At 42.0% G+C, this 13,234-nt stretch overlaps 1 protein-coding gene across 3 annotated transcripts in view; it reads left to right on the top strand.

Moving 5' to 3' along the window:
• KCNAB1 (potassium voltage-gated channel subfamily A regulatory beta subunit 1) overlaps positions 1 to 13,234 on the top strand; it is a 408,264-nt gene that overhangs the window by 126,762 nt on the left and 268,268 nt on the right. The window contains exon 1 of one of the 3 annotated variants that reach the window (XM_059920066.1): positions 4,050 to 4,270. The exons of the other annotated variants lie outside the window; for them this stretch is intronic. Within the exon in view, the coding sequence (XP_059776049.1) occupies positions 4,050 to 4,270 (221 nt within the window). Of the gene's footprint in view, positions 1 to 4,049; positions 4,271 to 13,234 lie in introns of those variants that run through there. 3 annotated transcript variants of the gene reach the window in all.

Raw genomic sequence — 13,234 nt, 5'->3', positions numbered from 1 at the left:
ATACTTATAGCTGTATTAGTTTGTTAGGACTGCCGTAAGAAAATACCATACATTGGGGGGCTGAAACAACAGAAATCTATTTTTTTTTTTCACAATTCTAGAGGCTAGAAGTCCAAGATCAAGGTGTCAGGGTTGATTTCTTCTGAGGCCTCTCTCCTTGGTTTGCAGATGGCTTCCTTCTCTCTGTATCTTCACATGATCTTCCCTCTGTGAGTGTCTTAGTCTCCTTTTCTTATAAGGACATCAGTCATGTTGGATCAGGGCCCACTGTAATGACCTCATTTTACCTCAATTACTTCTTTAAAGAAACTATCTCTAATACAGTCACATTCTGAGATACTTAGGGGGTTAGGACTTCAACATATGAATTTGGGGAGGGCCCAATTCTATTCATAGCAATAGCTACATCTATATCTATACCTACATCTATATTTATATCATCATTTGTGTGTCTTATTTGAACCTGAAATAATAATAGTGAGAACCCTCCAAATCCTATTGTGTGACAATGGAAAGATACATATTTGAAATTTAATTTTCCCAGCTTAATTGGGATGTGGCCCGTTAGCACAAACTTAGGAGGAATGAGCATTCTCACAGCAACCATTATCTAATTTCTGGGCCCCTGAGACCTACTGCTGCACTGATGCTGGGAAGGGTGAGCACAGCTTGGGTATGTCACCAAGCTGCTGGCTGGCTGTCAGAAAGCCCATGTAGGGTCAGACCTGGAAAGGCTCACTGTGGGCAGCCAGAAAGAGGCACTGTGAGCGTTCCTCTGGCCTCAGTCCTTTGATTCTCTTTGAGGCATGTACTAAAGGTGGATACTTGTCTATACACAAGAGGTGCAGACATGAATGTGGGGCAGTTATTGGTGCCTTTCAGGTGAGCAGCCTGTGCAAAACTAGAAAGTGCAGGGTTTTCTTTTTCTTTCTTTTTTTTTTAAAGGATTCAAGTTTATCCAAGATTTTGGCATCTTCCCATACCCCTTCCTTCCTCCCTTCTTCCCTCTTTCCTCCCTAAGCTTCCTTATCTCCCTCTCTCAATTATTTATAGAGTGAGGGCCTGCTCTAAACAAGGCACCTTGCTTGGTCCTGTGGGGGCTGAGTAGGTGACTCAGAAGTGCTCTGCCTTGCATGTTTTATTCTGATAACCTAGGCCCTGTTCTGGTCTTGGTTATGCTTTCAGGTGTTGCTCTGCTAGTTCTTGGCAAACCTGAAAGCCACTCAGTTAACTGTGTGCAGACCTCACACACCCTGAAACTCTCCCTCCTCCCTGTAGAACTGGCAGCTCTCATACCTCAGCCCTTAGCTGCCTTCCCACACCTCCTCCCCCTCAGTCAGCGCCTAAGCCAGAGCCACTGGCTCTTGACCCCTCTGGCCCTATGGTAATCACCATGCTCCGTCTTGCTTCCCAGGCTGCTTTATCCGCCCCCCACCCCACTTCTGAGCTGTTCATTCTGAATCCTCCCACTTCTTCCTCTTTTCACTTTGACTTTTTTCCTGATTCATATTGATCATCCCCGATGAGCCAGTTTAGCATGAAAAAAATAAAAGTTTTAATGATCTGCCTCCTCTCAGCCCACTGTTGTTTATTCCAGGGAAAAAAGCTTTGCTTCAGGAACTACTTCCTTGGAGCTGAGGGTAAAAAAAGGAAGCCTAGGTTCATTTGTCCCTTTCTACAACCCTCACCCCATCCTGAAGTTATTTTCTAACCACTGAACAGTAGGCAGTATACTTATTTTTTAAAATAAGGAGTGGGAAGAGCATGGAAGGTAGAGGATGAAATTCCACAATGTAATTTAAACCTCACCTGCAGGTTATAAGATGTTATGATTCATGTCTGGAATGGTATTCAAAACAGGTACCTATTCTACTTGAAAATTTCATTCCTACAACTTAATTTGGGAAGAAGTGGTCAGAACTGCCATCTCTCTCTCTCTCTCTCTCTCTCTCTCTCTCCCCCTCTCTCTCTCTCTCTCTCTCTATATATATATGTATATATATATTTATCACATTGACACAGCCACAGTGTGTGTTCTCCTCACCCCAGCCAATCTCTGGGAAGACAGACCTTCTCCTCTCCAGCTAATCAAATTCATGTCCCAGGCAAAGTCCCGCAGTCTATGAGGGCTGCCTGGGCATCCATGAGCTCTTTGAGGTCCAGCCTCCATCTAAGCTATTTTGTATCCCAGCAACAAGCAGTCAGGTACCTAATTGGGATTCAGTAGAAGTGTAGGGAAATGAGGAACTTTCTCTAGCCTCCTGTAATCACTCCCCTGCTTAACTCTAGTGTACTTGGTGTCTGTACCAGTCATTTAAACACTAATGTACCTCTGACATTGTTAATTAGCCTCTTTAAGACTGATTGTTTTATCCTTCCCATCCAGGTTGCCAGTTCCTTGAGGAGAAGGATAGTGCTATATTTTTTTTCTCCATATTTCTCTCTAATGCCTAGTACAGAGATGGTGCTCATAAATATTGTTGGTTTAAACACTGTTCCTTGTTGCTTGACAGCAGTTTCTGTTGGAAACCGCCTTTAGAGAACTGATTGTGCAGAAGGCACAATTTTATTGTAAGTACATCTATTAAAAAAACTGTCTGACTTCTACGCATTTCAAACAGAGAGAGAAATTGTTATCAGCCAGTTGGTGCTTAGTTTGGTTCAACCGCATTTACTGAGGAGTTGCTTTGCACCTGCTACTGAACCAGGCAATGTTCCTGCCTCACAGGAACATTCCGAGATGACAGGAGGTGTCTTGCTGCCTACCCCTGCCCTGGGGATAATGCTTGTCCTCACCAACGGGTCATAGATGACCAGCGGGCAGTGTACACAGTTCCAGCCACCTGGCCTGGACCTTCCTGGATGGTGACTTGGACCTGCAGCTTACCTAGTGCAGCCCCCTTCTAGGTGGTGCCAAATTGCTGCCTCCTCGCCCATCCTTCACCCTCCTTTGGGAGCCAGAAGAGATTTGGCAGTGAGTTAGGTGACTTGACTCTGAAAAGTCTGCACTGTGCCTTTTCAGTAAACTTCAAACTTATCGGCTTAAGAAGTAATGTGCAAAGGGGAAATAAACGCTGGTAAGGCTAGTAACAGGGATTTCAAGCTGTGTTTTAACAAACCAGTCACAGAGTATTCACGTGTTCATTCACTGGCATGTTCCGTGGCAGGAGCACCCCCATCCTGCCTTCCCCCGGTTCCAACTGTTGTGCCGCCTCGGGATTTGGTCTGAGCCTGGGCAGAGCCCCCCTTTAAGAGCAGCCCTCCAGCTTCTATCACAGCAAGAGTCTGGTGGAAGTGATTCTTGCCTTCGCGTCGCACACAAAGGCGAGGAGCTCTTTAAAGGGACCTTCCTGCTCCTGCGTGCAGCTGCTAACCCGTGTTGGTGCAGACACAATGACCCAGGCTTCCGCCTGAAAATGAGTGGGGAGGGGTCTTGAGGAGCCCCCACGGCCTCCCGGAGTGGGGCAGGGAGGGAGCTGACAGCCGGAGCGGTTGGAGACCACTGGTTCCGGGGGAGCAGCTTGCGATTAGCTGCTTCTTGGGATGCTCAGCGCGCCAGTAGAGCATCCTGCCTGTGGTCCAGAGGGTGCTGGCGGCGCATCTTGCGGTATGCCTGGGTGGATTTGAGCCATCGCCCCGAGGCGAGCCCGCGTTCAGACGCCGCGGACAGGCACCTGGCGGGGCTGCGTGCAGTCAGCACAAATGCTTAGCTACAGGCGTCTGCCCAAGCCTCCCGACTACATGGATTTGGCTGTTTAGTCAACCGAGATTACTGCCCGGGAAGATTTGCCAGCCTGATCTGCGCTCCAGCTGCTGTGACAACTTCAGGGCTAGCTGTTTACTTCTCTCGGTGCCTGGGACTCTCTCCTGCACCGCAGCCACTCCTGCCACTTCCCTGGCTCTGAAGTCAGCCGCGAGGACTCCTCTGCCCCGGGGAAGGGGGAGCAAGGAGGGGTTAAAAGACGAGCAGACCCTCCCAACTGCTCGACCTCTCTTGACTGCTTGTGTTCCGGGGTTCTGAGAGGGACCGTGCACTGCCCCGGGAAGCAATGCAAGTCTCCATAGCCTGCACAGAGCATAATTTGAAGAGTCGGAATGGCGAGGAGCGACTTCTGAGCAAGCAGAGCTCCACCGCCCCCAATGTGGTGAACGCAGCCCGGGCCAAATTCCGCACGGTCGCTATCATCGCACGCAGCCTGGGGACCTTCACCCCTCAGCATCACATCTCTCTCAAAGAGTCCACCGCAAAGCAGACTGGCATGAAATATAGGTATGGATGTAAGATTCTCTCTGCCCCGGGTTTCCGTGTTCTATACAGGTGCAGTGGAGACAGTTCAGCGGTTTTGAAAAGTGACTTACTCATTGGTGGGCTGCTTAATTTAGAATTCTCAGGTGTCTTTAAAATAGCTCCTTAGGAAAACCCAAGATGGTTGTTGTTGTGTTGTGTTGTGTATGTATAGGATTTAAAAACTGTGGCCCATTTTGTATATTTTAAAGTGTTACGAACACCTTAAGAGCCATATGACTTCCAGTCTGCAGAGAATAACACAGCTGCTGGAAACTGGTATTGAGATCAGGGCAGCTTTTCAAGAGCAAATGTGCTTGTCCTATTTTATGGTATAGACTGTAGTTTCTGTGATTATACTATTAAAAATAGTTTCCATCTAGTACTCTATTATTTATCTTTTGAAAGCCCAAGGTAACAAATGATATGAAAGCTTTTAAGGAAGTTTTGTTGCAGGGAAGAAACACCTATAATGGTAAGTTAGTTTGAACACTGACATACTTAAACCTAAATTACTGCTTGAAATACAATGCAGACCTTGTTGTGAAATATGGAGAAAAAGTCAATTGTTGTAATACCGCTGGTTTCCTCATACATTTTTAAGCTCCCTCTTCCTCTGTGTTGCTTTCCAGAGTTGGAAATCTTCCTGGTAATGGTTGATGTTCTCTTTAATAGGGAATGACTGAAATTCGATAAGTAGAAAATTCCATTATTCAGTTCTGTGACTCCTGCCTCCTCATTGTATCTGCTTTGTGCTGAGTCTTCCTGACTTTATTTCTTTAAAACTACTGTGCTTCTAGTCTCTAAAAGTCTTTGCGGATGTAGAGAAGAGCTTATGTTGCATCTCCCAAAGGCTTTGGTGACTCTGGTTTGCAGATATGACTTTGTCCATTATTTATATTTAACTATTCCTCATCTTTGTTAGGAATCAGGTTTTAGGATATAAGGAACTTAATGCAATTAAAATAATGCACACCTAAGACTATGTTTCCCATGTGAGGTTTCTGAAATAAGCATTCAAACCAATTTCTATAAAAGTTGTCCTTGAAAAAGTTTCTTTGCAGAGTTAACAGGAAACTTTAACAGGAAATCTTCTCATTGAAAAACACCAAGTTGTTTTGGTATATTTTTGAGCCATTAAGAAAGAAAGCCATGAATGGGGTGGATGGACCCACTAAAAATTATAGCTAAAGGTCTTTGCCCCAACCGCAGTACAATGCAAGCAACTGACTCCAGGCAATTCCTTGAAGTGTCATCAGTGTGAGAACCTCTGCTTTTCTTGATATTTCCATGGTGGAGAATGGGACCCCACGACAGGTCGGTAACTAGGACTGCAATCTCGAGTGCATTGGCATTTTCTATTGCTGCTTCTGTGGCACACACCCAGCCCCTGCCCCGTGGCCATGGCGTTGCTCTGCATGCAGTTCAGCTGGCCAGATGGAGATGGAGAGGAGCTGCTGCCTTCTCGGGCAGGGCCCCTGGGAACGAGACACTCAGGGTTAAGGCAGATCGCAGAGGTGGTTTGAACTGTGGCCTCCAGCAGCACCTTGAGCTTTCTTTTTGTAAACCAGAAGGAATAAAAAGTAACACCCTTAATTTCTTGTGGCAGAGTTTCATACTTGCTTGTGGATCAGTGTATTGGAAGAGTTTGGTCTTATGAAGGCAGGAGATTTCCATTAAGTTTCCTCTGGTAATAACAGCTCAGCTCAGATTAGATGATAATTGTCTCTCTTTACCAAAAGCTCAGTGTGTAAGATTCACTTGGGCATCTTTCATTACTGGCAACTAAAGACAGCTCTTTTCTGACAAAATGCTAGCCATCTGCAGTCTTCAGGATAACTTGAGTTATTTGTTGTTTATGGTGACTGGACAAGTTACCTTGTTTCCGCTCCCCCTCTTATTCTGAATTGTTCCATTGATGACAGGCCGGTGGCTTTGTGTGTGTGTGACTTGACCCCTTTCTCTTTCAAATTCTACTTAGAGTGACCTTTAGGAAAGAGATTAGGAGGTTATACCAAATGTACACTCAGACTTTCTTAGGATTGGAGAAAGAAAGAGAGAAAGACAGAAGTGGGAAGGAGAGAGACTAATAACTATAATACACTTTATAAAAATGACAGAAATAATTTTATGAGCTGAGTTATCTTTTTCTTTGACATTGATGTCACTAAAATATAATGTGCATGTAGGGACTATTTATTAATGATAACAAATAGCAAAAAATAAAAAATAATGCCATCATGTTGGGGAGGTAATTGGCTTGGGTAAATAATCAGGAGAATGCCTGAAGGAACTAAAATCAGTGGCTAATTGTGTTTACAATAATATTCTCATCCTTGAAAATGATTTCCATACACATAACTTAATCTGGGATCCACGAATCCTATAGAAAATCAAAAATATTGTCTTTTTGTGTGCATTTTTGAGGAGAGGGTTCATAGCTTTGGTCAGAATTTTAAAAGTGTCTACCACTGAATAATGGTCAAAAAACAGTGTTGTGGAGTGAAGAGGTATTCATTTAGTCAACAAATATTTACTGAACACCTGTTCTGTGTCAGGAACCCTATTAAAACTGGGTACTAAAAGGTGCAGAAACCAGACAAGGTTTGGGGCTTGCATTCTTGGGAAAACAGACCATGAATAAGAAAACACACAAATACATAATAATTATCTACTATGAGATATTCTTATGAAAGTCATATTTTGGGGGGTCATAGTCATAGCTCAGCCAACCTGTTTGTCCATTTTGAGGTTACCATCTCTGTTTCAGTTCCAGAGTTATGGTTGCATCTTGGGGCATGAGTCATTGTGCCCATATCTGCCACCTATTTGCCATCCCAGGGACTTCGTTCAGGTTCCATCCTTGCTGTAGGGTGCTACCTGGCCATTGAGGACCTACTTATAACCCTGATAAATGAGTAGAATGCCTTCTACTCACTTAATACCTTATAATTTTTAAAGCACAGCTCATATCATAGCCTGTAATTACCATCCGTTAATCAGGAACTCATGAACTTGGGATTTTAGAAAAAACTAATATACACTTGTATGAAGTATCTGAATTCTGCAAGAATAGAATACTCAAAGCCACTATTACCGTCACATCAGCACTGTGCAAGAATCTTGCATAAAATTAACTATTGTTTCAAGGCTGAGGATGAGAAAAAAAAATCCCCTAGAACAATCTGCTCTTCACATGTCACTGTCAGAGCAAGAGAACAAGATTCCACCTGCCATTTATCTTGGGGACTATCTTGTGTGTAAATAACACAGGACTATTATGTTTCTTATACTTGCGCCTTGTTAATACATGAGAGGTCCTTTATTTTAGTTTTGCATATATTTTTAATGTTAGAGTTCATCATACTGTGTTAGAGTTTGATGTATATTCTGTAACCATATATGATAGATGTATACATGATATATATATACATGATAGATATCACATAAATGTAAGTACATATGTGAACTTTTTATCCTAAGAAAGCCAAATCACTCAGAACACAAGTTAAGCCAGATTTGTTTGGTTGTTTTTGCTTGTTTGATTGGTTGGGTGTTTTTTTAAAATAGCTTTTTAGAATGATCTAGCTACTAGTGTTGGACATGATCTCAGAGCTTTTGATATTCAGAATTGAGCACATTTGTACTAAGCTACTCCCCTATTCTAAAATTGTTACTTTAGTTCCAGAACAAGTTGAATATCAATGAACCCAATTTCATGAAGAAGAATTTTATCTGTAACATATACATTATATCAATATAACCTTGTGTTATATAGTTGCATAAAACATGCTTTGAAATTCTTAAGAGAATTATTTACAAGAAGGAAACTGAGCAATAATCTAACTCCACTAGAAAACTTCTCTTTTTTTTTTGGAGTTAATCCACTTAACCACTTTTGTCATCATTAAATTCTTTTATTCAAATGATTATAGATCACAGGAATTCACACACACACAAAAAGTACAAGGAATTTTGGCGTGCCCGCAGTCATGTTTTCTCCACTGGGAACATCTTGTATAACTATAGCACAACATCAAATCTAGTAGATTGACATTGGTACAATCCACAGAATTTATTCAGATTTTACCAGTTATACATGTATTCACGTGTGTATATGTTTCTATGTCTATGTAATTTTACCACATGTAGAAGTTTGTGTAACCACCACCACCATGAAACATTAGAATTGCTTCATCACCACAAGGCTTCCTCATACTACCCCTTTATAGCCACGTCCACGTACTCCTCCCCAGTCCCTAATCCTCAGCAACTAATCTCTGATCCATCTCTATAATTTGTTTCAAGAACATTATACAAATGGGATCATACAGTTTATAATATTTTGGGAATTGGCTTTTTTCCATTCTGCATAACTCTCTTGAGACTCATCCAAATCGTGCGTATCAATAGTTCATTCCTTCTTCTTGCTGAGTCGTCACTCATGCTATGTATGTTTCACAATTTTTTTAACCATTCACTGAAGAGCAATCAGGTTGTTGTCATCATTAGATAACTTCAGATACAACGTTATCCCCAAATTTCTTCAGTGCCATTCTGTAGCTCAGGGGATAAAATCCAGACTACCTAACATGGTACCTGAAGTCCTTCATGGTCTGGCTTCCACCATGCTTTACAGTCACCACTCTTTGTTCTTATCTTATCTCTGACCACTTGTTTTATCAGAAGTACCTACTTGAGAGAGGACTCCTTATAGTACACTGGACCTTCTTGGTTTTTTATGCCTGTGTATCGTTTTCCATGCTGGTCTTTCTACCCTGGAATTCTCCTACCTCACTTGAACAGTTAGGCAAACTCCTATGCATCCTCCAAGACCCAACTCTAGCCTAACCTTCTCTGTGAAACCTTCCTTGGCTCCACCTCATATAACATTAAATACTTGTTCTTTAGTGCCTCCACTGCATCTGATTCTTACTTCTGATATGGAAACTATTGATTGCGTAGTGTTGCTATTATCCATTTACATCTATATCTTCCTCATTAGTCTGTAGCAGCTTGAGGTTTGAATTTTGCTCATCTCTGTAACCCCAGAGTCTAACCTGGCACCTGGCACATAATAGCTACTCAATAAATGCCTAGAAAATGTATGACTACATATGTGGGGCACTATGTGAAATGCTGTGGGTACAAAGAGTCCTCTCTTGGGTGGTTCCTCTCTTGGTTGTTTACAGTTTAGTGTGGCTAGATATCTACACAAAAAGGCTGCATATGTTAAGTGATACAGAGAAAAACTGTTGCTGTAGTTTGAGGAGCCATCATTCACCAGGGGCTGTAGGAATCAGGGAGAAGTTTCATGAGAAAGATCAGGGAAGCTTAATATTGAGAAAGGAGAAATACCAAAATGAGCAGAAAGGAGGAGGAGAGCAGACAGACTGCAGCAGCAGGAATAGCCTGTCCAAAGACTGTGCCTGCCGTGCTGAGAAATCATGGAGTAGGGCAGAGGGTTCATACAGGGAAGTGGTGAGAGAGCATCTTGTAGAGGCAAAGAGAAGTTAGATATGATACACTGGAGGTCAAGGCAACCCATTAAGACATAAGGTGAACATCAGCAGTGGAAGAACCATTTCAGATTTTTAAACAAGGTATCTGGTTACAAAGTTCTATTAAGAAGGAATTAATCTAGCAGCTGTTAAAAAGAAATCTAAGAGTTGTAAGTTTGAAACAAGAGAATTTATGTTGAATTCCATAACACTCTCTATTTCCCTATAGAGAATCAAGACTGCATAGAAAAGACTCAGACCAGATGCCTTTCCCAGGCCCTTCCTTCCCTAGCCTGTTTATTAAAGCGCACGTCTCATCCACCGTTCTTTACCTCCCACGAATGGTGGGCAGATTTTGAATCAAAGCAATTGAAGTGAAAGATCAACCTTGTCAGCTGATTACGTAAAAGGCACTGAATGTGTGTGAGTGTGTGTGTGTGTGTGTGTGAGTTTGCTTGCGAGCCTCCGTATGGGGAAAAGTGGGAGGAAATAGGTGGGCTGAAGAGGAGGAAGGGGAGAAGTGCCAGCTCTGTGGCTGTGTTTCAAATAGAAATATCTGATTTTAGTCCAGAGAAGAGAGCAGCTTGGTTATTTAAAATGTCATTTTCTTGGGTAAAGAATGCCATTGTCATTTTCACTTACACCCATGGGTGTGGGCTTTCCTCTCTTCCTCAAAGCAAAATGGTGAGAATGGGAGGTGGAGAAACCTTCCCGAAAGTTAGTTGCTGATTCAGTCTCATAGAGTTTATTCCACCTCTGCAAAGCACCAGCCAGAAGTCTGGCATCCATGGGATGGTGAGAAAATGGTAGGAGGGGAGGGAGCCTCCTGGAAGTTGTTAGGCAAACGTAGTTCCAGTTCTGCCATTCTGGAAGTGTGTGTGTGCACGATATGTGCATGTGTATGTGTGTGCACACATGCAAGTGAAGGAATCTATCCAAAGTGTTTCCAGAAACAGCTTGTCTTCTAGCTGAAATCTTCAATTGGGTTGCTACAGATGGAGCCCTTAGTCCCAAATCCATTCAGTGACCCTCTTTAGAAGTGCTCTCATTTTATAGAAATTCTTTTTTTAAAAAAATTTTCTGTAAACATTTGCACTTGTGGTAATTTGAGAAATGTTCTGACAGAAGAAGAAAAAAAGTCCCATTACATTAAAAAGGAAAGTCAGATTCATGTTTCACTTTGATTTTTTAAATTCATTTCATCAGATGCATAGTTTATCATTAGTATATGAATTCAAGAACAGATGAGATTTGGGAGCAGTGAATCTGATCAAAATATGGGACTCTTGGTTTCTTTGAGTATTCTTCAAAACTTTTTATTTTTTGGAGAGAATACCACTTTATGAGAATTGAATTCACAAGCATTGATTCATACTTTCCCTTATAAGGATTTCAAAGCCATTCTGAGAAACAGTCATCAGAAATAATAAAAAATGATTTGATGTTTCAAATTAATCATGCTGTATGCTTACAAATATTTCTACAACCCGTTTTCCACTCTTTTCAGAATTAGAAAATAGAGTGATAGAGACTGAAGGAATTAAGGCCAAAAAAGTCTTTCAAATTTCCATTTCAATATTCAGAAATTTTAATCCTATGTAATCACTAGAAATAAGTGAGTTAGCAGTGGATGTTGGCACTGAGGAAACTTCAGATTCCATCTAGTTCAGTCACATCACTTTATACAGAATGACCAGTGCCTTGGTTAGAGTTACTCAAGGAGCTAATGAAAGGGTCAAGGCCAAACTCAGGTCCTGACTCCAAGAGCAGGATTCCTTATGCTCTGTTAGCTTCTATGCTGTAGCTGCTTGATCATGCCCCATTTTTTAACACAGGAAAAAAGCACAGTGCATGAAACGCTTCTAGAAGGGACAATTCCTTTCTATACGTATGCACAGTCTGCGGTTCAAGCTTTTATCTCTAGAAGAAGCAAAGCCCTGCTGTGCACTCAGAGAGCCAGACCTGCTTTCTTCATCTGCTGCCGAGTCGTGAGGACCCCAAAGTGCCCCCGCAGCAGCTCTCTACTTGTACATATTCTGAAGCTGGACATAAATTAACTTTCAGATGATAGTGTGCTTGGTGTCACAGTTTCTAAATAAATGGTGTGTCAGAAAGAAATCTACAAACCCATGGGCACAGATGATCGGACAGGGCTACATATTAACCCTGGATATGAAATGCTCTTTAGGGCATTCAGCACTGAACATACTTCACTCTCCTCCATGCTTTGAGAGATTACTTTGAAAACTTGCTCCTGAGAGTCAGAATCAAAATACATTTAAAAACCCTCCTTGCAGGTTGATTTTCAGTCACTCAGATTGGAAACAAAAACAGAAGCCCAGCAGTGATTTTTTTTTTCTTGGAATTGACAACTAGGGAGGACTCTGAGAGCCCTTGCACAGGCCATCTGGTCCAGCCCTCATGAGAAATCTGTCCTGTTTTTCCAATTTGCACTGTGCAGCAACTACTTGTAAAGGCCCCTGAAGAAGTACTGTGTAATCTCCTTTCACGGCAGTCATGAAAAAAATTTTGGCTTGTCTTTCTAAGAATTAGAATCATTTACTAAGCTCTGAAATCCTCAGAGGAAGAATAAAGTGAGGGCTCTTAGAATTCTTGTCTATTGTCTGGACCCTAACAGTCAAAGTCAGGTTGAAAATGATGATAGAAGATTGAGAGGCAGGAAAGCAAGGGCACAGCAGTGAGGCAAGAGGGGGAACACAGTGGTGTGCCGGAGGCTCCCAACCTCCTGTTGACACTTGGGGAGGGAGATTCCTTCCCATTCTGGTCCCAGCACCTGCTCACCTGGCCTGACTGTTCTGCTGCTAAACCATCCAAGAGTAAAAAAAAAACACGTCACCATAAGAAAATTCCTTCTTGCGATCGACTCAGCTCCTTTCAAGCTGCATTGGAAGCTTCTTGGCCTGTACTCAATTGAAAGGAAAATGAGCTAGCCATAATTTCCTGCCTTGTAAGTCTTCTGGTACTTGAAAACCATTATTATGACTCAGCCTCCTAATATCTATGATGGTTCCTCCTAGATTTCATTTTCTGATTCCCAACTGTAATTGTGACTCTCATCTAAACCCTCTATAACATGACTACATCTCTTTTAAGTCATCCAGAGCTGGATAAGATTCCAAGAAAAGGTCTAGACTTTTCAGTACAGAATCACAAGATTGCCTTAGAACAGAAACATGCTCTGTCCCCTTGTCTGCATTCCATGGTCATGCTTACTGTTTTAGAAGAAAAAAATCATTTTTAACATTTTGAGCCAATCTTTGAAAAAATTGCTCTGAAACATTTTTAAACATTCTAACCTATTTATTTGAATAATGGAGGATCACTCTGGTGATATGTAGCTACTCCTAGGAGATCATCAGCTCTATATGTTTTAATGGTGACAATTGAAGTCTCTTGGGTTAAAGAAATATGAAAAGTTCAAATCTGA

Source organism: Balaenoptera ricei, chromosome 4 (assembly GCF_028023285.1).
Source record: "Balaenoptera ricei isolate mBalRic1 chromosome 4, mBalRic1.hap2, whole genome shotgun sequence".
NCBI lineage: Eukaryota > Metazoa > Chordata > Mammalia > Artiodactyla > Balaenopteridae > Balaenoptera > Balaenoptera ricei.
This window is presented reverse-complemented; position numbering and strand designations above follow the sequence as displayed.